The sequence below is a fragment of the Gopherus flavomarginatus genome, chromosome 9 (assembly GCF_025201925.1).
Source record: "Gopherus flavomarginatus isolate rGopFla2 chromosome 9, rGopFla2.mat.asm, whole genome shotgun sequence".
Classification (NCBI taxonomy): domain Eukaryota; kingdom Metazoa; phylum Chordata; order Testudines; family Testudinidae; genus Gopherus; species Gopherus flavomarginatus.
Genome location: NC_066625.1, coordinates 33,103,638 through 33,129,350, shown reverse-complemented (window position 1 = coordinate 33,129,350; position 25,713 = coordinate 33,103,638). Strand labels below are relative to the sequence as shown.

The window sequence follows — 25,713 nt, the reverse complement described above, 5'->3', positions numbered from 1 at the left end:
CCATGTGGCCCTCCGCTTCATTAGTGCACACAAAGTACAAATGCAGTACTAGGACACATGCATGGGTATAGGGAGAGTGAAGAAGGAGGTTCCACAGGGTAACTTCCCCTCCCCAGGAAAAGCCCATCAGTCCTAGGCTGTCCACATTTCCTCCACATCCTGCCCACAGCAACTAGAAAGATTCCACTCAGGCCCAACCAGGAGCAGTACAAGGCTCAGCAATCAGGAGGAAGCTGCACGGCACCCACTCCTAACTGCTCAGACAGCAGGTTGCCAGTGAAGGGCAGATCCAGTCTATTTCAGAGGTCTCAAGTCTCCTCACCCTCTTAGCTCCCATACCACCAACAGCACAGGTCTAACAGGGGAAGCAAGATGGCATTTCTTGGCTAGAATGCAGATGGGCACTGAAGGGAGAGGAAACCTCAGGCTGCTGTAAATCAGCCAGAGTCTGGAGACCTGGGCTGGGCAGCTCAGAGGGAGGCTGCCCTTGCCATTCGCATAGGGATGTGCCCCACAAGGGCTGCAGCCTTTAACATCCCGTGTGGCCCAGCACCTGAGTGCATAATGAATACTGGGTTAGAACTTTCCTAATCATCCAATGGAAACTTTTAGCAAATTTTATCAGCGTAGGGAACAGTTCTTTCTCTTCTTCGCCCCTCAAAAAATACAGAGCACACTGGTATCCATACCAGGCAGGTGGGCCAGGGAAACAAGAGAAAAAACAAGGTGATGGGAGAACAAGGCTGAGAAGTTCTGCTCTGAGGAGGTGTCAGCCCAACCCAAGCAAACAGGCTTGGCTCAGAGGAGCCCTTTCTAAAACCCACTTCTAAGCAGCTTAACGGTCACCTCCAGACCAGCTACCAGCTGGATCTAAGACATTTCAGTGTCAGGAGGAGAGGACTGTCATTCTGCCCAGCCTGCTGGGTGGGCTGCCTCTGGCTGCAGAGCAGGGAATGCACATACATTTGCAGAGATTCCATTCCTCCTGGGAAGGCAACTTCTTTGCAAGAGAAGGGCCCCCCAGCCAAAAGACTTGACATGCACAAAAACAAAGCAGAGCTGGTGGGGGAGGGGGCTGATTCTCAGTCTGAATGAGTGAAGATCACTGCATGGATCTGTCTAGATCTCCCCTCCTCACTGGAATTTTCCCCACAAAACTGGCCCCAGCCCATGCTGGTCAGTCACTACCCTCTTTCTCAGGCAGGGGCTCTACCTGCCTCAATGCACTGAGTCAGACACACAGCAATGGCTGCACAGCCCCACCACCAACCCATCCTCTAGTCCCGTCCCCCCCCAAGGCGCTCTCCCTTTGAGTCATTCACTTCCTGGGCTTGGCTCCACCCCACATGGGACAGGGTTACAGAGTGCAAGCTGTATCTGCAGCACACATTCTGTATTAAAAACAGGCTTTAAGGGCTTCCTGAAGAGGGGGTTGCCAAGACTGTCCTTTATCTAGGATGCTAGCAGTTCCAGGCAGAGGCCTCTGACAAGATAGGACACTATTCCCACCCCACTTAGATAGCAGCTGACATGGTAATAGCAAGGGGATAGTTATCCTCTGCAGTTAGACATTTACTTGTCTTTAGGTGACATCTGGAGAACTAATTCTTCCAGCAGATTTAAGTTACTTTAAGAGGCCAACTTTGTGCTGTAAGACCCCATCAGTCCCTGTCTCCGTAGTAACCTTCTAGTTACCTGCCAGCCGCAGGAGACAACACCCCAGCTTTAGTTCAAGAAATCCTCTGCCAACTCCCAGTTTCAAAGTGGCCACATGAACAGTGGGAATGGGGCTGCAGAGCCAAGGGGGCACAGCCTCTGCCAGGGGAAAAAGGGGCTTGACAATTGCTGGAAGGAGGCCAGGCATTTACCCACAGTGTATGCTTTGCTCCTATTTGCTCAGTCCCAGCTGATCCCACTAGCAGAGCCGATGGGACAGCACTATTGCAATGTCCTGCTAGCACTCAGGTGCCCCTCCTGTAGCTATGAGGTCTTTTTGCACACTAATTCAGTATGAGGGGAGGTCTGGGGCCTTCGGCCTATTGGGGAGGTCAATGTCTAGCAAGCTCCACATAGGGAGACAAGTGTCCTGCACAAGTCTTGTGCAAACAAAGCAAGCATTTCACTGTTGACAGTCACGATGCAGCCTCCACAGGGACTTCAATACCAAACTCCTGGCACGGACCGAGCAAGGCTGCCGATCAGCGCACCCCCTCCACACCTCTCATGGCCTGCAGTCTCTATAAACACAAGTGGGGCAGCAGCTAATTTTCTTCAAAAGCAGCAATCTGTGAACAAGTCTCATTCCTAAACAGCCTGAGGGAGGTTAACTCAGGTTCCAACAGTGACAGTGTAAGGGAATAGAGGTGGCTCACACTTCCCTCTGGGCTCCAACTACAGGAATAACTCTATACATCTCCCCCACTCCTATCCTGGTGAGCTCTAGCTCAGACTCAAGGCAGAAGGATCTACACAGTATATTATAAATATATTTCACTATGAAACAGCAATTTCAATCCCCGTGTTCTACTTTAGAGCATCGTGAATCAGATGCTTTTTAAGTCATGGGGTGATGACTATCTCTGGGCATCTCAGCAGCAGTTTCCTTCCTGTGAGTGGGCAGGAGTGTTACCAGCAGCAACACAGACTCATCAGCAGGAGCATGGGAGCCCAAGAGAAATGTGCCCCATTTCCATCTGCCCTTGGACTGAGAGGACATGGCGGGCCCACTCCAGCCCTGGCCCTCTGATGTATTGTGGGCTCTAACATGGTTGGTCAGTGCATGTTGATTGCCTTATCGTGCATTCCTGTCATTAGCTATGCTATGGCAAAGCAGATGACTACATCCTTGTCCATCTCATGTACAACTATGTGCATCTATGTGAGTACTGGCCAAAAGCAAGGAGAGAGGGAGGGGAGGTGTAAAAACAGAGCTGTAATGGGAAGGGCCACTTGCCTACAGCACAGTGACACCCCTTATAAGACAGCAACGACTGTCAATCCACACAGGATTCCTTGGGACTCTGGGCCAAGAAGACAGCAAATCGAGGCTGCAGCAAGTCAAGCATATGGTCTACCAAATCTCAGTCAATCCACAGCTGAGTGGTCAATTTTAAGAGGCTGGATTGTTGATAGGAAGCCCGCATCACTGGAATCAGTGCAGAGCCAGATGATTCAGGAGATAAAGGGAAGAATTATCCTATTAAAGACAAGAGAACAGTTGTCTGAAAACCATGGAAAGGACAGGACAGACATTGTGCTTTACAGAACAAAATGGGAGCCCCTGTGCTGAAGAGCTTACAGTCTAAGACGCTGAGGCTTTGCACATTTGAACCAGTGGGAGGAGAATGGGGAGTTAGCTATTCCGATTTCCAGACCCTGCAGAACTGGGGATAGGGGGGGCACACAGTCTCAAATGCTCAGGGCCCAGCTGAGCTGCCCTAAATGCTCAAGGAAAGGGGTCACCTGCAGCAGCGGGAGATTGCTTTTAACAACATTCACTGGGCTCAAATAAATTACATCAAGTTAATTCTCGGGGGGAGGGGGTGGGGGAATCAAAGCCTTAAGTCAATAGGCATTCTGCCATCAACTGTAGCAGGAGCTAAGTCAATAACAAAAGAGGCAAGATTATTAAATAGTTGCCAGTGTACAGTCCTTCACAGAGGGATCCTGGGGTGCAGCGCTCTCAGAAGCTGGGCTCTAGCTGTTTCCAAGAGGCTGAATTGTACATTGAGGCACACAGTCTATGTTGCAGTGTCCCTTGCTTTAGGCACCTTGCCTCATGTGGCCCAGGCGCTACGGTGGATCTGTTATGCCACTGGCTTGTTGCAGTGCAGGGCTCCGGAGAGAAGGTACACCCCATTCTCAGCTGCCTACCTCTCGCTTTGCCGCCACCCTCTGACTGGGTCACGTTGCCCGGCTGTATTCAATGCCGCTCTTTGCAGAAATGCCAGACCATGGCAGCAGGCTGCGGAGGAGACTCTGAGCTTGGCGGTATATCCGGTGAGGAATCGAACATGGGCTCAGGCTGGCGAGCGTTGAGCCAATATGCTGTAGGTAGTCAGTGAGCCTCAGTTAAGAACAACAGGGACATTTACAGTGAAATGTAAGAAATAATCTAAAACATACTGTATTGACAGCAGCTTGTAGGACAGTAATAGGCAATGAGAGCTAGTCCAGGCAAAGCAGCACTGGCCAGCTAACTGCTCAGGTACAAATAAGCAGGTCTGTACCGCACAGTAAGAGTAAGACACCTTGGGAACATTCCTTACAATATGCCCAGGAAATGCTTTAGCTGAATAATCACTTTCATTCCACAGCACTCCAGCTGCTGGAGCCATGGCCCGTCTGGCAGCAGAGATATTTTGATTGCTCAGCTACAACTACACGTTACCATCAGGGCTTTGGAGCGGAGCCCGGAGCTGGAGCATGGAGCAGCTCTGGGGCAGTGGAGCTGCAGGTTTTTGCCTGGAGCTGGAGCGGAGCCAGAGCACAGCTCCAAAGCCCTGGTTACCATTAAGGAGTTAGGGAAAAGGGACTGCTTTATGCTCCCCCCAGACTGACTGACCTGAAGCATATCCTATAATTTAGTTTGTCATCTGTGTTCTGTACCCACCTTGCCTCCCTGAGGAGTGTGTGAATCCCTAGAGCTGTTCAGAAGAGTGGAGTAAGATACCTTACTGAATAGCATGCTTCCAACTGCATTTGGAGCCTAACACACCATTAGCATTGGGAAGGTTCTATCTGCATGATCTACAATAGTTAGCAAGTTTCTGATATACCCAACAAAGGGCAAACCCTGCCTGTCTTCTCTGGACCGGAGGAGAACAGCTCACTAGCCCTTCATTTCTGAGACCTGATTTCAAGTCCCCAATCACATCAGTAGTGAAACCATTTGGAAGGCACCTGGTGGAAGCCACCACGCAATGGAGCAGTCTCTGCTCAAGTGGAAACCAAGACCGGATCCGAAGATGATGCTGTAAGTTGGGATTAAGGCTTTGGACACTAAGTGTTGCTAGCACAGCTGTGTCAGCTAGGAGTGTAGGGGGTGGGAAATCACAACCTCTACTCAGCACAGCAATGCTGGCAAACCCCCCAGCGTAGACACCACTATGGTGACTGAAAGGTGCTTCTGTTGGTATAGCTAGACCAGCTCCCCGAACAACATTAGCTTTGCTGACAGAACAAGTGTTGGTTTGTGCTCCATCTCCACTAGGGGGTTCTGCTGGCACAGCTATGCCAGCAAAGCATATGCAGTATACAAGAGCCCTTAGATACATTGACAAAGCCATGTGGGGAGCCCGGGACTGGAATAGCAGGGGAGGAGCTGCAGGTCTTGCCTCAGGTGCAGTCAACAGAGCTGTGCTGAGTGAGTTTTGCACAGTGCCCATCCACACCTAGTCCTAGCTAAACAGTTGTATTACCATCAGTCGTCCAGCGTAGAAAAGATGCATCCCTAACCTCACAAGAGACATGTACTGTTCTACTGAACAGATCCCACAGCACTCCTGAGGAAGTCAGGCATGAACATGTCAGAGACAAAACCAAATCTCCTCTGGAAAGCAAGGAATCCAGTTCAGTGAAGCCTACCCTTAAACTGGGATTAGTCAATTGCAAACAGACTTGCTTTGCAGGGTTTGTTTTAACCAGACACATGGTATTTGGGATATCTCGCTCTGCAGCTAATCAAATCCAGGGTAAAGGATATAAAATTGTCCAAGGAGGATGTCCACCATTGATGTATAGAACGTAGGTGAAGCCATCTTTGAGGACCCCTCTGATAGAGTAATAATAGGGCAGGTAGTGGTGCTGTCTAAAGTCTCTATTTTCATAGAAGTTAATTGCTGTGTTGTTGGTGGTGAGGACATGCAAGTAGATGGCTTTACAGTGGTCTTGAGCAGTTGTCGATATATGATCCTTCAAGCTTTCAAGTAAGAGGGAACCTATCAAAGGAAGGAAGAACAGCATTACACAGAGCAGCAGTGCTCTTACTGGGACAGGGTGGAGAGTGCAGCCAAGCCTCTGCACCAGCCATCAGTGCCTCTGAACAAAGCTCCTAGAATAAGTTCCCTGTAAGCTGCACGACCGTGCAGCAGGCTGCCAAGGGCCATGCAGGCAGGCGGGGAGAGGCGCCCCTCGCCTGGCCAGAGGAGCCCCTCCCTCGGCCCAGAGCTGCTGCAGCAAGAGAGGGCTGCGGGGTGTCCTCTCTCCCCACTGCAGCCCCAGGGCACCCTGCACCCCAAACCCCTCATCCCCAGCCCCACCCCAGAGCTTTCCCCAGCCACAGCCCTCACCCCCTGCACCTCAACCCTCAGCCCCACCCTCAAGCCCCCTGCCTGCCTGCCCTGGCCCCAGCTCCGTGCCACTCCAGGAAGGGCTGCAGCCCCTGGGAGAAGGGGGATGGAGGGCTCTGCATGCACTGCCCTTGCTGCCCCTCCAGGTACCTCCCCCGAAGCTCCCATTGGCCGGGGTTCCCCATTACCAGCCAATGGGAGCTGTGGGAGGCGGTGCCTGGAGGCAAGGCCAACGCACATGGAGCCCTCAGTCCCTCCACCGGAGGACTGCTTCCGAGGGCCACTTCTGAGGGGCTGGAGTTTGCCCACCCCTGTTTAGAACACGAAAGACAGGCCTTGAAGCCCAGTGACTGAGGTATTCCTTGGTCTCAACAATGGAACCCCAAATTGGGGAACCAAGAAAGTAGTAAACTTTGGTTAGTGAAAGTTCCAACACTAAAACCCATACAAACAAGTAACTATAAACACACAGAGTTCTTATTAAAGACAAATACATTCCAACAACCATCATGGGCAGTAAGGAGGAACCGAGGGGGGCTGGGGCAGCTCCCCCCTTTATATCTGCATGCAGTAGCGAGTGAAAGCAGAGGAAGCTTGAGCTGTCCCAACAGATACCACTGAGGGAAAATTTTCCACCAGCTGTGCACACTCCCCAAGAGTAGAATACACATGTGCAAATCACTTGAAGAAAAGCTTTTTATCTGGCCTTGAAGCGTACATTCTGCCACATTAAAGAGGGAAGACTTCTCACTCTAGGATTTCTCCAAGGCAGTGAAATTGTTGTGCTGTAGCTGGGGTTCACACTGATCACTGCACTCGCTTGATGGATATATTCTGATCCACAGTATTATGCTACTTCTTGAACCCCTCTTGTTCCTCCCCCGCTTTTTAACAGCTGGAGATGTCACACATTTGCAGCCTCCGAGGCCTGTAATTCTCCCCCACAGCACAACACAGGCACAGTATGAGCAATGGCGGTGCCCGTTCCCCCTTCTCCCCTCGCCATCAGTATCAGCATGCCTCCCCTCCAGGATGGGGTTAACAGCTTCGTGGGCTTTAGGAGTTCTGTCTCCACAGCCATTCAGTCCATAGCAGATCTGCTGGCACTGCTAGCAAGTTTGATAGTTTATGACAGTTTTCTCAGCATGGTCAGCTATCCACTGGGAATGGGACTGAGATCCATCTACTCAGTAGAGATCCATCTACTGTTTTCAAAGGCCACTGAACAGCCACCAGATGGTAAGGACTCTCAATCACACTGTAGATGCAACAGTGAGCTAGTGTAATGTAATCTATATCCTATTTCCAATTCCTTGAGACATGACAAGTTCTATACAAGCTTAGTGTGTAAGCTACTCTCTGAAGTGGGCAGAGTCAAGACAGTCTTAGTTCTATAAGCTTCACCCATACACCAAACATGAGTCACAAGCGATAAATAAACCATACAATGGATTGGTGCTCAGCAACAGACATAGAAAAGCTATTTAGAATGTTCTTACCTATTCCATGTTTTCTAAATTCTTTCACCACTCCTAGACTTAAAATGTAAGCAACTTGAGTATCGACTGGAAAACTGGAAGCTAGAATATCTCCATCCTGAGTAGAGACATGACAAAGCATTTAGTAGGATACATGTGTATAGCACAGTGTATAATGTCAAAACAAAGCAAGCATCTGGTTCACAGAAGAGTTTTCTTATCCCAGGTGCCTTTATGGAGCTGTTGGAAATGGGGAGATAAACAGCCCCCTAAATGGAGGAAAAGAAAAGAATCTATTTGGGCTAGGGGAGGAGTTTCTATTATTTTCATATTTCTTGCCAGTTGGGGGATAGTAATCATTTAGTTCCTTTAATGTCTTCCACAGTTAACTGTTAACTAAACACTTGTTTCCTGTTTAGTCGTTTACTGAAAGTGTTAAATGGCATTGTGGGGTTCCATGTTTGAGTGCCCAGATCAAATGTCAGCAGTTTACCAGCTATAATGTGCTTTTTCTGCCAACTCTGCATAAGAATGGCTATACTGGGTCAGACCAATGGTCTATCTAGCCCAGTATCCGGTCTTCAGACAGTGGTGATCCATGCCCTGTCATCCACTCCAGCTTCTGCAAACAGACTCTAGACTCTGAGTCAAGCTGGGATCCTCTTTCTTACACATCAATAGTAATACAATGTTCTACAGGCCATGTTATGCCCTCAGCAACATCACATCCTTCAAATGGGGTTTGCACAGGTGTAACCAACTGGAGCTTAGTAAAATGACCTGCTGGTGGTGCACAATAAAAGGTCTTGAAAAATTTGGTCTTTTGACAGATCAAATGAGTAGCCAGGCAATGAGAGAAATGGGCCCCAGAGCAGGTAATCATTTGGGGGTATACACACATCTCATCTTAGACTACGGCTTGCCTACCTCTTTATGCACTTTTGTTCTGCTCTTTATCTCAGCTACTATCATTCCCACAATGGTGCCTCTGTAGGTGGCTCCAAGGGAAAAGAACTTCTTGTTGGAAGTGATGTCCTGATACCATGAGTCAGGGTACCTGGAGGGGGGAAAAAAAAAGAAAAAAAAAGCAATATCCATGAATGCTTAGGGAACACACAGCATTTCAAACTGAGCCACGAGCCTGCAGTCAGACCAGCCTGTGGAATCTGGCAGGGTTACAACATAAGCTGGGCCAGAATAAGACTTCAGTGGGAGACCTGCAACCAACACTCAGATGCTGAAGAAGTAGTGCTGGCAGTTTAGTAGGTGGCACTCTTCTACAGGAGTCAATAGATATCCAAGCTACGAAGCTTTGCTGATGGAGGGAATCTCTTCCGGATGGAGTTAAAACTAAGGACTCTGCATGTAATCATTAAAGATCCCATGGCACTTTTTGTAAAGGTGTGAGTGTCAGCCCAGGTGTCTGGACCACATCCCAGCTTGAATAATTTCATTCTATGCTATCAGTAACCCGACTGACACAGATTCCATCATTTCTTGTGGAAACATGACTCCCACCTCCCTCCCCCCAAAAGTATTCCCTTAATGGGGGAGGCGGGGGGAGACGTGGAAGGGGGAGAAGCAGCCCTCTCAAAGATTTCTCCCTTTTATTACAAAGCTCCTTATAAGATGCCCACAGTTCCCTTGGTGGGGGCTTTGGGATTGTTTGAAACAAGAGAGTTTATCTGTTTCTGCTGTTCATTCTCAAGATCCCCTGAATTCTGATGGACAATTGGCAGTGCTGTATAGATGACACAGGACTGGATAGGCAGTAGGTGATGGTCAGGACTGAAGTACATTGGAATGTGGGGCAGCTGTCACAGTACCTGCCTATGCTCTCAGCTCCACACTTTCACACTAATTGTTTATAGACTGTCTCTCTGCACGCCCCCTCCACCCTCCGCAGGAGTGTTACTTACTCTATTGGGAACCAGTCACCGCAGAGCTGTTTCACTACATCTATGTCATCGTGGCAGAGAAGACGCAGTTTTATGTCACTAACTGCAGTTGGGGGCACCTCCTCTGTCATTCACACCTGCAAAGGAAAAAGAAGAAAATTAGGAAGGATGCACCTGAAAGCTTCAGGTTTGAGACCTGTTAGTATCTGGAATAAAGGCAACACTGGGGCTAGGGGGAGTCTTCGTTGCCAAGCAAGTCATTCTTAGGCCAATCTGAGTTCTGCATGGCACAGGGAAATACAAATCATGATTTTAAAAAAAAAATGGAATTTTTTTCATTTAAATTACAAGTTTTTCTTTTAAAAATAATCTGTTTAAAATTAAATCTGACGTTAGTACAAAATATGTTAAATAAAAAAAATAAATATGCTGAATCCATGAGCCTCCACCAAAAAAGCTTTGGGTTAAAGGCTGCTTTTCTATATAAAGCCAGAATTATGGGGAAAACATTCAAATTTGAAGGTCATGCTTTATAACTATGGCACAATAAGTCATGTACTATATTAGGAGCTTGAGCCTGTGGGAGATCCAGGCCCATACTACTGGATGCAAGAGACGTGCAAAGTCATCACAGGCACTGAGACGCGGCCTCTAACTCCAGGAGACATCATCTTTGTATCTCATCAGGATCATCCGCTGAGCCCACCTGGGTGATCACACATTCCTATGTTACAGTTTCTCTGTACGTGAGCTGTAATTGGCTCAGTTCTCAAATATTAGTATTTATGATTCCACTCATCATGGATACTTACTCTAGTTATGGTGTACCCTTCTAAATGGCAAAAAAAATGTATCAAATCCAGTGTAAAGGCTTTATTTAATTGTAAATAAACAGGTTTTAACAATTCTGAACCAATAAGAAGCACTTTTCTTTAGAAAATAAAGAAAGTACAAATGGAAATATTGATTTGAATCATCAGTTTTAATCAAAAAGTTTCCACTTAGTGATTTAAATTAGGATTTAAGTAACTGATGTAAATCAATCCACCCTGCAGGGAATATTTAAATACAAACCTTGTCACCACCATCTCTTCCCACCCCAGAATTAGTGTAATTATAGCAAAACTATAAATGAAAGTTCTCTCTGATAATATTGTCAAATGTATTTAAGTACTAGAGAATAAAGCAATAGATGGCAGAGCAAACACGTACATCGGTATGCACGAAGGAAGCACAGAGCCAAGTTACACTTGCTAGTCAGAACAAGCGTTCTCTACAAGATGCCAAGTGGCAGGTGGCCTAGAGCAGTGGCTTTCAAACTGCGGGTTGTGACCTAGTACTTGGTCATGGAATGTAAGGCACTGGGTAGCGGCAGCTCTGGTCAGCACCACTGACCAGGCCGTTAGAAGTCCCGTCGGCGGTGCTGCCAGACTAAGGCAGGCTAATCCCTACCTGTTCTGACACCGCGCTGCGCCCCAGAAATAGTCAGCAGCAGGTCTGGCTCCCGGGGGGGAGGAGGCCACGGGGCTCCACGCACTGCCCCCACCCCAAACACCAGCTGCACACAGGACTCCAAGCTGGGGGATAGAGGAGGGTGCCTGCAGGCAAGAGCAGTGTGGAGTTGCTTGTGCATCTCTGCCTAGGAGCCAGACCTGCTGCTGGCCGCTTCCGGGGCACAGCGCCGTCCGCGGTGCCAGGACAGGCAGAAAGCCTGCCTTAACACCCCCACTGCGTCATTGACCGGGAGCCACCCAAGGTAACTCCATGCCCCAACCCCATGCCCCAATCCCCTCTCCCAGCCCTGAGCCCCCCCAAAACCACTCATTCCCAGTCCCACTCCAGAGCCTGCACTGCCAGCCCAGAGCCCTGACCCCCTCCTGCACCTCAACTGGCTACCCCAGCCCAGATCCCCCTCCCATACCCCTGAACCCCTCATTCCTGGTCCCACCCTGCAGCCCTCACCCCTGCACCCCAACCCTCTGCCCCAGCCTTGAGCCCCTCCCATACCCCAAACCCCTCATCCCCAGCTCCCCGGGCCATGGGTATCAATTTTCTTCAACTGGGTTGCCAGGAAAAAAAAAAACTGAAAACCACTGGTCTACAGTAGTAAACATGTTATGCGGAGCCAGAGCAACAAGAAGTGAATGAACAGCAACTGTTTAATCTGAATCCCCACAAGCCATCTTTAGTTATCAGTTCCTCTATTGGTCCCTCCCCTCTCCAGGATCCTACAGCTTCAGAGTTTTTTCCTATTACAGCAGCTCTTCGATGATCTGTGGAGCTCTCGGTCACAATCATGAAGCATTTCTTAGTACTTCAAGCAATGCCTTCTACTAGTTGTAATTCAATTCAGGACTCTCAAGATTTCCAAATGCTTGTTTGATGAATACTCAAAACCAGACGGCTCCCTCTTTTTGTCTGGTGCTTCTCTGGGTCAAATTCAAGTGATCAAATATCAGAACAGCAAAACTGCAAGGGAAAGCAGTGAAGGACATAATGGGGGCTGCAGGCAACCTGTAAAAATCCTAGGGTTTATCTACACTTGCAGAGTTTTAACACTAAGTTTCACAGGTGAATATACCGTGTTGGTTTGTGTACTCCCTTAACTCCTCAGACATCAGAGTGTTTACATTAGCAGCACTTCCACTCCGGAGGAGAACAGCGGTCTAGGGCAGCTATCCCACAATGCAGCCCTCTCCAGTTTGAGGATGGGTCTTGTGTGAAGGGCGCGGAGGCGATGGGAGGGGGCATCCTGGGTGCCTGCACAGCCTCCTCTCCCCAAACACTGATCAACTCCAGTAGCTCAGCATTGCTCCAAGCAGGGAATCTTTTGCTCCGGGGAGCAGGCCTTGTCACCTGGCCATAAAAAGTGAGCATTTGCCAAGAAAACAGGAAGGGGATTTTCAAAGTTCCCGAGGCTTTACAGGGGGAGAGATGGATGTCTGTTTACCTGCTGAGTTTCACTTCAAAGTCATTGACAAGTGTAGACGCTCCCATGGTTTTTGTGCCCCCCCCCCCAAAAAAAAAGACTTTTTCTGCTTTAAATGGCAAGTATAGACATGCCCCTAGAGACAAACAGATGCACAAAAGAAAGGGAAGTACCCAAGCAGCCACACCCATCACATTGCTGTAAATTTATTTTCATCTGATCTCTCTAATTCTGTCCTAGTGACTCAAATTGCCCTGAGGAAGGCATAGAGCTGGAAGGGAGTGGTGGTGTCCAACAGAGAATCTCTGTCAAGACATGGTCTATAGCAGGGGTCTCAAACACACGGCCCGCCAAACAGCCCACGCCCGCCCGCCCCCAGCCTACCTCCAGGCCAGGGGTGGGCAAACTACACCCATGGGATTGCCCCCCTAGAGCCCCGTGCCGCTCCCTGAAGCAGCTGGCGTCACGTCCCTGTGACCAGGGAAGAAGCAGAGGGCTCCATCAGTGTGTTGCCCTGGCTTCCAAGCACCGCCCCCCTGCAGCTCCCATTGGCTGAGAACGGGGCACCATGGCCAATGGAAGCTTCGGGGGAGGTACCTGGAGGTGCAGAAGCAGCTTGCAGAGCCCTGCGTCCTCCCTCCCCCAGGGGCCACAGGGACATGGTTCCAGCTACTTTCCAGAGTGGAGCGGGAGCGAGGCCGGGGCCAGCAGCCTGCCCTGGCCCCACTGTGCACTGCTGCCACCATGGAGCCCAAAGACCTCCTGCACCCCACCCCTTAATTCCCTGCTCTGAGCCCCCTGCTGCATCCCACACCCCATCTGCACCCTGAGCCCCCTGCCTGTACCCCAACCCCCTACTGCACCTCAACTCCCTGTCCTGAACCCCCACTACACCCCTCATGCACGCACAGGGAGGGGGCGGAGACTTCAGGAAAGGGGTTGGAATGGGGGCAGGGAAGGGGTGGGGCCTCATGGAAGGGGTGGAGTGGGGGCAAAGCCAGGGACAGCGAGGGGTGTGTGTGTCAGTCATGTGGCCCTCGTGGTCATTTGAGTTTGAGACCCCTGGTCTATAGCTACAGCATAAGATAGTCTGAGAAACCCTGTCCTATGGACTTGGATGTTTCATGAGTGGGGCACTCAGAACTAGGGTGCTCACAGATTCAGAATGAGCAATGAGACAGGATGCAGACACTCAAGCCTCTGACTGCAGTCACTCCACCCATCCATCAGATGTCACCCCATTAACTTGTCTGAGCCCAGTGATAGTGTAAAGACCAAAGACCTCAACTGCAAGACAGAAGCCCTTTTCCTTTTGTCTCGTGGCTTCGATTGATTACAGGTACATTACCACAGGTAATGGTATAGAGAAAAAGGTTACCTTTAGAAAGCGTAGTTAAATATAGGATTAGAATAAGGTACCCCAGAGACAAAGCACCTGGAATCTATATTTTGTTTTGCTGGAAATAGAATGACCACCATTAACCTCCTTGTACTGGGCTGGTCCACAGCACATGGTAGTTTAGTAACAAGGAGACAGACAACAAAACCAACTAATACTAAGAATCAGGAAAATTACTGACCCATCTGTAACACTGTGGGAAATCCGGGAGGATCATTCTCTCACGTCATAGATTTTAATGCCATAGGGGACCACTGGATAATCTAGTTTGACCTACCACCGGGGTTCTCAAACTTGGTTTGTGGCTTGTTCAGGGTAAACCCCTGGCAGGCCGCGAGATGCTTTGCTTACCTGAGTGTCTGCAGGGATGGCCGCTCGCAGCTCCCAGTGGCCACAGTTTGCCATTTCTGGCCAATGGGAGCTGTGGGAAGCGGTGTGGTAGACGCTCAGGTAAATAAAGCGTCTTGCGGCCCGCCAGGGGCTTACACTGAACAAGCCATGAACCAAGTTTGGGAATGCCTGACTTAACATTATCCTGATACTATCCCACTGCGGGAATCCTCAAAGCAGAAGGCTATGTCTGTGCTTCCCCAGCTGGGCCAGCAAGAGCATACACATGATCCCACCATCTGGTATGTTTCTCTAAATGAAGAGGTGCTTGTCTCACAGCCCTATGCACAGAATGGGTACAGCCAGAGCAGAAACACAAAGTGTCGAGAACGTGGCTCAGCTACAAATTGGAGGGCTCATCTCTTTGGCAAAGAGGAGAGTACATGGTCCAGAGTCCATTCATCCTTGATGCATTTGCTAAGAGGGGGCTAATTCAAGTGTGGTTTTTGTAATGTAGATATCTGTTCAGTCAGAAGTGGAGAGAGAGGCCAAAAATCATTTCACACAGGCCACTGAGCAATCTTGCTCAGTTATACTGCCGCAGGAGGTGTGGTTACCAACTCTGACAATTTTACTGTGAATTTCAAAATATTTGGTGTTTTTCTTAAAGACTCAGCTCCCAGGTACATATAACCAAAAAATCTCCACATCTTTCAAAAAAGCTTCTAGCCCTCATATTTAGAGAAAAGCCAGGAACATGAATAGAGTACAACCTAAATGCTCAGAAATCAGAAGGCCAAAGGGAAAAAAAATTCCATCTTTTTTTTTAAACCAAAGATTTTAAACTCAGTTTTCTAATTTTTGGAGGGCTAACTCGTGATTTTTGAATGTTTGGGGTTGGTGATACCGAAAAGAACAGTGTGTGAAAGCAAGTGCATAATCCCCTACTGCTGAAGAGGGGGCTCTGCCCAATACACAGATGCTCCAGGAAACCTCTGATCCTAGTACTCTGAGATGGAAGAGATTCAATTCCAGTCCATGCTGTGATTGTGCAGGGTGTGCGATTTAAAACACTGTCATGATTACAAAATCACTTCAGTTACATAAAGCTCTCTACGGCTGTCAAATAAAGAAAAGCAAGCAACTGCAGCAATGATTTGGGTTTGAGCTGCTCTGACAGCACATTCAGTGCTGACCAATCCTCCAGGGAGCTGGGAACAACATGTTCCTTGAGGTCCTTAGGAACAATTTTGGAGAAAACATTTTTAATAGTTGTGGCTGTAGCAAAGTATGCATTCAATTCAACTCCCTGCTGAAGATCCACTGAAGCTATCCAAAAAGAACAGCTACAATCGCAATGCAGAATATTTCTATGCAAGACCAGAAGATTCCCAGGATACCTGGTCCTTGGAATACAGTGAAAACCCTGAGAAAGGGATACAGTTACCGATACTAATGAGAACCTTCAGCCACGACCCTGGCATTCTTCCACTACACTTTTGCAGACCACAGGCATGTTTCTGGAAGAGTACTTGGAACAGATGACCATACATCATTCTTCCAATAATATGGGTGTGCTGTGGCCTAGCAGACTGAACACCACGCTGGGAACTAGGAGATCAGCTACTGGCTCGTTGTGTGACCCTGAACAAGCCACAACACCTCTCTGAACCTCAGATACCCCAAAATACAACAGAGATAAATGTATTTTCCTATCCTTTAACACATGTTGAGATCCAAGGATGGCAAGCACTATACCAAACTACTGAGTATTATTATCAGTGTTTTCTGCAGTTCTCACTTTTAAGAATAAAACTTTGCTAACCCTTCCCCCACCCAGAAAAGCTTACAACAGTCCTGGGGCAGTGTTTCCCAAATGGTGGCTCCATCAGTAGGTCACAGGAAGGGTGTGGGTTGCCTGTCACTGCCCCTCCCATCACGCCCTGTGCATACCCCAGAAGTGCCCTCCTCTTCCTCCCCGCCCCCCCCACCCCCCGGCAGGGGCAAGAGGGGCAGTTTGACCTGGGCCTTCACACAGAGCGGCATTATGACATGGTTCAGTTCCATACTTCAAGAGGGCAGGTGAAATTAAAAACACCACATTTAAACAGATGAGAAACTACTTTTATGCAGCCTATAATTAACATATCTCAGGATATTAAAGGAAGTAATTTAGTAAGTTTCAAAAGAGGATTGGTCACATATGAGCAGGAACAGCATAGCAATGATACCAGCTAGACTAACAACTACAAGACCCATCAAATCCTCAGACTTCAGCAGCTGGAACAGTATTGTATTCACAGTTAGACACTTTGAAGGGTTTTACATCTACCTCCCATATTGCTATGATGACAGAAAGGACACTTGATTAGAAGGATCATTGGTCCTTTCTAGTCTGGCAGATCCTGTGCATTCTGAGAGAGGACAACCTAACATGTCTCTGAGCCAAGATACCAAAGGTAAATGAGATTAAGCTAAAGCAAGCACGGACATACTCATCCAGTTACATTATTTCACAGCATTCAGCAGCAGTCTCCAGCAGAAATACTGTATGGTATTTGTATTTTATTACTACATCTTTTGGTTTGTGCTCTGTTTGTGTAATTGTTCCCTGTGTATCTTGCCTCCTGGGAACCCCTGAAGCCAAGTTTAGTCTGGTCTGTATGTAACCCTCAAGCTCCTTCTACAGCAGCTGGGAAGGGTTTCACTGTTCTCCAAGGACATGTAACTGGAGAGAAAAACAACTGTTTCCACTGGTGATGGGTTTGGAAATTCATAGGAAAGTATACTCAAGAAGAGCTACTGCCAACAAGGGAGAGAAACAAATGGATCAAGTTACCAGGAGAGGTAACTAAAGACAAGCATGCCAGTAGGATTTTGTTTTCTTCCAGATTAAATTTAAAAAAAATAATAAGAACCAATACCTGTGGAGCCCTAATACACCTGCTCAATGATGATTCCCCATTTACAATTGCATTTTGAGACCTATCAGTTAGCCAGCTCTTAATCCATTTAATGTGCGTCATGTTATTTTATACTGTTCTAGGGTTTTTTTGGTTTTTTGTTTTTTAATTAAAATGTCATGCAGTACCAAGTCAAACACCTTACAGAAGTCCACCTATATTATGTCAATATTATTACCTTTATCAACCAAATTTGTAATCTCATTGAAAAAGACAAGTTAGTTTGATAGGATCTGTTTTTCATAACTGCATGTTACTTGGCAGTACATCACCCTTCTTTAATTCTTTATTAACAGAGTTCTATATCAGCCCCTCCATTATCTTGCCCAGGATCAGTATCAGATTAACAGGCCAATAATTATCTGGTCATCCCATTTACTGGCACATTAGCTTTCTTCTAGTGTTTGGACCTTCCCCAGTGTGCCAAGGCTTATGGGGGGGTAGGGGGGAGAAAGAGAGGAGGGAAAAGAGGAACCACCACCATTAACAGTCCAACAAGCTCCTAAACCAGTTTGGATGCAAGTTATCCAGACCTGACAATTTTAAAATGTCTAACTTTAGTAGCTGTTTAATATCTTCCTGAGATACCAGTGGAATGGAATGAGTACTGTGATGTCATTAGACATTTCCCCCCTTCCCAAATACAGAACAGAGATTTATTGAACATTTCTCATTCTTGATAATTCTACCATTTCCATCTAGTAACAGACCAGTACCATTGTTAGGATTGTTTTCTTCCTAAATTTTTTGTCCTTAACTGTGCCAGCCACAGATTTCTCCTTATGCCCCTTTGCTTCCCTTATCAATTTTCTATAATTCCTGGCTTCTGATTTATATTCATTACTCTCAACTTCCCTTTTCACCAACATTTGTTGTTGCATGTCTGGATCATGCAGTTATGCATCTGAAAAAGACAATTGTTCTCCTTCCCCTTATACCTTTGGGCAATGGCACTGATCTAAATTTTAGTGGAAGGGGCTTAATATTCCGCTAAGCCTACAGATGTCAGAAGGAGGATATATGTTATGGTGCCATTGAATTTTAAACAGTGCTGAAAAGCTGTGAAAAAATACAGGAAGGGAAAGATCATGTGCATCTAAACTAATTTTATGTCTCCCCCTTCAGTGATATAAAAAGTTTAGAAAAATAACTCTGGTTTTAGGAAGCAGATTTTTGTCCCATCAATGTGCATTAGTTATAAGGGAACCCACCAAATAATTTTTTATTTATTTATATTTTAAATTGAACTGTCAATTGAAATCAGCTTAAATTCAACAGGAATCAATTGCAGCTGGAGGGGATTTCCTGAAGACAAGGTGATGGTGGCAATTTGCATCAGCAGCAGTGGAGAGGAAGGGAGCAGAGCAGCAAGCGGGGATCAGGAGATGGAGGAGAAGCATACAAGCTAAGAAAGAAGCAGGAGCACAGGGATCCTACATAAGTACAACTCTCTGATCTGAACTATGCTGCTGTACCAAATACCCTAACTATAGCAATGGAAGGGGTTTTTCCCCTCACTGAAGTAAATCCACCTCACCAAGAAGTCCTCCATTGACTCAGCTGCATCTACAGTGGAGAGTTAGGTCAACCTAACTATAGCACACAAGGTGTGAAATTTTTCACACCCCCGACCAATGTTGCTAAGTTTTAGGTGTAGACCAGGCCTAACATTGGAAAAGTGGAACAGAAGTAACAATGGAAGGAAATGAGGGTGGATAAAAGGGTAAAGAACAACTAGATTTCTTCAGATTAGTGGATCCTATAATTTAGAGAATGTTATCCTGATTTTCCCATGATCCAGCCATTCTGTTCTTATGGACAGTTGAATCAGTCAGTGCTACAAGTCATTCTTTAGTTGTGGAGGGTGCCAGACTTGAGAATTACTGTGGATCTTCATTACTGGGCATGGCTGCTCTGGATGGGGAACATAACTGTTTAGTTGTTACCTCTCAAAAAAGATCTTGGAGTCACTGTAGATAGTTCTCTGAAAAATACCCACTCGATGTGCAGTGAATGTCAAAAAAGCGAACAGAACCTTAGGAACCATTAGCAAAAGTATAGACAATAAGACAGTAAATATCATAATGCCACTATATAAATCCATGCTATGCCCACACCTTGAATACTACATGCCATTCTGGTTGCCCCCATCTCAAAAGAGATTATTAGAAATAGAAAAGATACAGAAAAGGGCAACAAAAATGATTACTGGTATGGAGATAAAAAGACTGGGACTGTTCAGCCTGGAAAAGACAACACTAAAGGAGGATATGATAGAGATCTATACAATCAAGAATGGTGTAGAGCAGGGTCAGCCACCTACAGCAGCAAGCCGATTTTGAGTGGCATGCTGCCGCAGTCCCAGTCCCCAGCCCCACTCAGCCCCCCTGCCCACCTGTCATAAACAGATAGCTAAGGGTTAATGTCTCTTTCACCTGAAGCACCTGACCAGAGGACCAATCAGGAAACCGGATTTTTTCAACTTTGGGTGGAGGGAATTGAGTGTCTAAGGTCTTTGTTTTCTGGCTGCCTGCTTTCTCTGAGCTTTGGAGAAGTAGTTTCTATTTTCTAGTCTTCTGTTTCCAAGTGTAAGGACAAAGAGATCAGATAGTAAGTTATATGGTTTCTTTTCTTTGGTATTTGCATGAATATAAGTGCTGGAGTGCTTTAATTTGTATTCTTTTTGAATAAGGCTGTTTATTCAATATTCTTTTAAGCAATTGACCCTGTGTTGTATCATCTAATACAGAGAGAACATTTGTACTTATTTTTCTTTCTTTTTATATAAAGCTTCCTTTTAAGACCTGTTGGAGTTTTTCTTTACTTCAGGGAAATTGAGTCTGTACTCACCAGGGAATTGGTGGGAGGAAGAAATCAAGGGGAGATTTGTGTGTTGGATCGCTAGCCTGATTTTGCATTCCCTCTGGGGGAATAGGAAAGTACTTTTTGTTTCCAGGATTGGGAACAGAGAGGGAGATTCACTCTGTTTGGATTCACAGAGCTTGTGTCTGTGTATCTCTCCAGGAGCACCTGGAGGGGGGAAGGGAAAAAGGATTATTTCCCTTTGTTGTGAGACTCAAGGGATTTGGGTCTTGGGGTCCCCAGGGAAGGTTTTTCAGAGGGACCAGAGTGCCCCAAAACACTCTAATTTTTTGGGTGGTGGCAGCAGGTACCAGGTCCAAGCTGGTAACTAAGCTTGGAGGTTTTCATGCTAACCCCCATATTTTGGACGCTAAGGTCCAAATCTGGGACTAAGGCTCTCCCCTGCGGGGGCAGGAGGCAAAAGCTTGGTCCTGTGGCAGCCAAGCTTCCCCCCTCCTCCAATTCTTCCCCCAGGGTGGTGCTTTCCTGCCACTCCCGCTCTCCTTCCCTATGTCAATCAGCTGATGACCCTAGCGAAGGGGAGGAGGAAGAGCGGCAGCGTGCATGCAGCTTGTAGAGGAGGCAGAGAAGAGGTAGGGACGGGGCCTTGGGGAAGGGGGTGGAACAGGGCATATCCCTTCCAGCCCCCTGCCATGAGCCGCTCAGGGTAGGGGGCTGGGAGCACTCCTACAAGCTGAGCACCCAAGCCCTCTGCCCTGACACCCCCCCTACACACACACAGTCCACAGTTTGCCCTCCCCTGTTCTATAGGCAGAAGATCCTGGAATGCACAGGTATATGCATTCCAAGCCTTGGAAAACGCTGTGCATTGACCTTCCATCATGCCAATGGACTGCATTCCAATGAAGGACAAGGCTCCCTGAAGTAATTTTCCAGTTCATTTTCTACTGCACTCTCCTCATTGGTATAATCTTCATCTAAAAGCTTCACTACAGCACTCTTCTCAGTTTCACGCATTTTTTTCAGTACTGGCTCTATTGGCTCATCCAGTTCAGTCATGGCACTTGGAGGTTCTTCTATTTCTAACATCAATGTAAGTTGCAGAAGCTTTGATTTAGCAGCCATCTGGACAACCAGTGATAGAAACTGCATGTGTTTATGATGTGGATCTAACAAGGAGGCAATAAGTGCAGGTTTGATAGTTATGGCAGGATCATTGGGTTTCATGCGATGCTCCACTGAGTGACAAACAGCAGCCTTGAAATCAGTGACTTTTCCATTTTCGACGGGAGTGTCGCTTCTGAGGGGAGTTTGGATAAGACTGACTGTTCAGCAGACATGGCAGTTGTAGCGCATTTTAAAGAGGAAAGTAGCAATAAGATATCCTCTACTAATTATCAGTGCTCATCTTGCAGCTGAAGTGTTCAGGTATCAGACTGTTTTGTTATAGGGCTATGTGAAAGCGCATCTGTTATGCTCACCTTTGCTCACTGAGTCATAAACTGAACATGTCATATAATGAATTCTAGTGAGTTTTACATGACTGAATCAGACAGTGTCACTTACCCTGAAGCTGTGTTTGTTTTCTTTCAAGTGCTTTTGCAGCCATGGTGCTGTGGTGGCAGTGTGCAACTAGTCTACTTGCAGCTGCAATAGCACAATCCACACTACTTGCAGCTAACCATAAATCGTGAGTTTTCTTCAATGTAACATACCTCGGTGTGTTGACGAGCATAATGTTGCTTGCATTATTGCATATACACACCAAGACACAGCCTGCCAGACCCTACCTTTCCACTGTAGCATTTAATTTTTCAGTACGGTTTTCCGCTATACGTCATTCTGCCATACTTTTGGTTTGTAGAACCATGGACTGAATCTCCCAATTTTCAATATACTAGCAAATGATAGTCATGTAGCTTTCTGTAGTGAATTCTGTCCAGCAGTCAGTGATGAAAGCCACTTTAATGGCATTTTCCAATTTTTCCTGGACTTCACACAGTTCTCATAGCACTTCTCTAGTCACAAGGTTACAGTCTGTCTCACAGGCACACAGTATTCAGATTCTACCAAACTTATCAATGCATGAAAACCTGTATCCTCGACGACACTTACAGACAGTTTTTCTGCAGTGATCATGTGTTGCACAACTCCTCAGTTTTTCGTCACGTTGTGTGTTGCATTTTCTTGAACTGCCAGAAACAAACACTGCCAGTGTTGTTTGATTTTTGCTTTCTTTTTCACATGAAACAGAGGGATGTTTCAGCTTCAAATGCTTCAGCATTGATCCAGTGCTGTTTGTACACTTCAGCTCTGTCTTACACAGTTTACATTTAACTGCACCTTCTGTTATTTTTGTGAAATGATTCCAGGCATTATTGCTTTTCGATTGCTCCATCTTCACTATGGAAAAGTAGTTACCAAAAATCACAATAACCGACATGATGCTGTTTGAAGGTTTAACACTATCAAAGTGTTACACGAGTTCCATAGCAATGGTCCTAACAATGCAGAACCTAGTTCCACATACACTTTGAAATGATATTGCTGCAGCGTTTCTAATGTGCGCATTAGGTATCACAATGTCATGAAATTATTTTACCAATCTGTTTTAAACATTTACTGAATACATTAAGACTGATGCTTATAGGTTAACTATTTAATATTTTACATCCCTAGTCCTAACCTGTTGCAGCATTGCTGTGAACCATTAAAAACATGCAGCTATGTACCCCAGATGGCTGCATTTCAGTAGAGGGTGAAAATTCTTGCATATATGTACAAATATATACAGAACAAAAAGCACCTGTGTATTTGCCATATTAAAATACAATCATACTAAAAAACAGAACAAATGCAGGGGAGGGATCTACTCCAGCCACAAATCCCAGGCTCAGCAATGTCTGAAAAATTGTAAAATGCTAGATCTTTCAGACTGAAAGACAATAGACAAAATAAAATTGCTCCACCTCAATATGGGTGGGTGGGGTGAGCCCTTCAGAATGAGAATATACCTTAAAACTTGTAGGTGCTGCCTGCCTAATCTAATTTTAAAAGCAAGCTCTCCCTTCACAATATTATAGGTAAAATAAAGTTGCACCTTATAGCAGCTACCAAAGTACAGCCTGGCAGTCTAGAGCAGCAAACAGCACTTCCAACCACGAATCAACGTTTAAAAGTGACTATGCAGGAAACAGTAGGAAATGCTTAATTTAAAATCAGTTCCAGCCTCTATGCCTGGATAGTTAGCCATGAGACAAGGTACAATTCCCTTTAAATTTGATTTATAGATGTTTTCTGTTTCTCGCACTAAAGTTTATATTAGACAATGAGGATTTAAGTTGTCTCACTCATACCAGAGAGGTTTCAGTGGTAGCCGTGTTGGTCTGTGTCAGCAAAATAAATAAATAAATAAATAAATAAATAAATAAAATGGAGGAGGAGTCCTGGTGGCACCTTACAGACTAACAAATTTATCTGGGCATAAGCTTTCATTTCATACCAGATAGCTAATCGACTATGAAACCGAACCAAAGTAAGTAAAAAAAAACCCCACACATCCACTATTACAAACATTAAGTTAACATGCCCTTCTAGGGCAGGGAAGTATTATTACTACCAAGTTTACAAATGAGGCAAGGCACACAGAAATTAGCTTGATTTTCTAAGGAACTGGACCACTGCAGTCAATGGGAGCTGCATGTGTTCAGCACCTCTGAAAATTGGGCCATAAGTGACTTGAACAGGGCTACATACAGACTCAGTGACCGAGTTGGGATTACAACTCAGGCATTTCTGTATCAAACCACTAAAGACCTGACCCACATTCATCCGCCCAAGTCTTTCCATTAACTCTAGATTCCAAGATACTTGTATCACAGCAACAAATGTCCCAGACTAGGCTAGTTAATGCTGCCAGAAAATGCTTACAAATTACAGCAATAAGATCCATGAAATGGTGACACCAAAGGAGGAATGGATTCCAGGAAGTGTGTGATCCTTGAATTCTCCGCATCAGATCACGGATCTGATCCAATCTAGACGAACAGAGCTGCCTGACGGGACTCTGCAGGGAATCAAGAAATCGCAGTGCCGGCACTGAAGACATGGGACTGTTTCACGACACCTGATTCGGAAGCCGCTTCCTTTACCTCTTCCCACGGCACAAGAGGAACATTTGGAACCAAAACTAAGGGCGTGTCCACACGGCGCCGCTCTCCCCGACCAGGAGCAAGGCACTAAGAGACGCGAGCTCGGTCCGGGAAAGCTCCGTGTGCGGACACACCACTAAGCGCTTGGAAGTGGCGCCACGAGACCCCGGCGCTGCGGGCCGCTCCTTGCCCCGCAGGCTCACGGGCTCTCCGGCCGGGGCGCGGCGCGGCGGTTCCGCGGGGACACGGACTCGGGGCGGGCCAGGGGCTCCGGACCTCAGGCTCGCTGAGGCAGGGCCGAGCCTGGCGGTCCCAGCGGCCGGGACTCCGGCGCCGCTGTCACTCACCTCGGGCGGGGCGGCGGCTGCCTCGGCCTGCGGCGGGAACACGGCGGCGACGTCACTCAGCACATTCCGGGCCGGCGGAGGCTGCAGGGCCGCCCCTGAGGAACCAGCAGGAGCCACGGCCACAGGCCCAGACGCCTCCTCCCGGCGACCCCCCAGCAAGCCGCCGCCCCATAGGCTCCCCGGCCCCACGTGACAGCTGGACCGCCATCTCGGCCGGAACTCCGTTTGCGCATGCGCGCCAGCTGATTCCCAGGCCCGCCGGGTCGGGGTCCGGACAGTGCTGCGAGCGGCCCGTCGGTCAGAGGCGGCTGCAGGCCTGTGGCCGCCCCGCTCCAGCGCTAGCTTCGAGGCTCTGCCCCTATCGCTGCGGCTGGTCCAGCGCGGGAGTTGGCCCTGGGCAGGAGCGCCGCGTTCCCGGCCCTCGGAGTCGCTCCCTGCAGTGCGCCCGGCCCCAAGCGGCTGTAGCTCAGCCTGGGCGAGGGCTCCGCCGGAGTGTCGTTAGAAGGATAGTGGTAGAGTCTCCTCCCCGGCCCATTTAGTGCAACTCGCTGTAATTCAGTCTATTTAGGAAAAAAAAAAAAACACTTGTCTTCAGCACAGCTTCTTCTCGCACGAGGACTGAGTCAGGAATCAGTCCCTGGTGCACAACATAAACTCATGACTTTTTACCAGTCAACAAGCTGTTTCCAAGTTTACTTACCTAAAAATCATGTTGGGCCTGTCTTCGCTAGCAACTTTAAAGCACTGCTGCGGGGGGCTTGTGTAATTGCAGGTCCCAGCGCTATAAAAAACCGACCTCCAAGGGAAGAATAGCTACCAGCAGTGGTGCACTATCTGCACGGGCACTTTGCAACGCTGAAACCTGCAGTGCTCAAGGGAGTGTTTTTTCAAGTTTTTTTTTAATGTAGCTCTTGCATAATACAGATTTCTCTCTGAGTCCAGAGACAAAATCATGCATTCATCTAGAATTTTAAAATGAACGTTTCACCTTCATGCCCATGCACTGGGAAAATACAGCCTGACAGAATTTCTCTGCTGAAAGAGCTGTGCCATTGGAACTTTGTAAATATACCTTGGAAGAATTTATTACAATCACAAAGCTGAC

The 25,713-nt window shown here is 47.2% G+C and overlaps 1 protein-coding gene across 3 annotated transcripts; it reads right to left on the bottom strand.

Annotated features, from left to right (window-relative positions):
- Window positions 1-2,913: 2,913 nt before the first annotated feature.
- NAA60 (N-alpha-acetyltransferase 60, NatF catalytic subunit) lies at window positions 2,914-24,795 on the bottom strand. Of its 3 annotated transcripts, XM_050968491.1 has the most exons (7): window positions 24,609-24,795; window positions 10,479-10,498; window positions 9,688-9,803; window positions 8,696-8,825; window positions 7,790-7,886; window positions 3,874-5,939; window positions 2,914-3,196 (listed from the first exon to the last, which is right to left on the bottom strand). In XM_050968491.1, exons 3-6 carry the CDS (start codon window positions 9,795-9,797, stop codon window positions 5,683-5,685), a joined length of 594 nt encoding a protein of 197 aa, XP_050824448.1. In that variant the 5' UTR covers window positions 9,798-9,803; window positions 10,479-10,498; window positions 24,609-24,795; the 3' UTR covers window positions 2,914-3,196; window positions 3,874-5,682. The 3 variants fall into 3 exon arrangements, with proteins under 3 accessions (XP_050824448.1, XP_050824447.1, XP_050824449.1); XM_050968490.1 differs by lacking the exon at window positions 10,479-10,498 and having other exon boundaries at window positions 24,609-24,793; XM_050968492.1 differs by lacking the exons at window positions 10,479-10,498; window positions 24,609-24,795 and adding an exon at window positions 24,041-24,434.
- Between the last annotated feature and the right edge of the window lie 918 nt (window positions 24,796-25,713).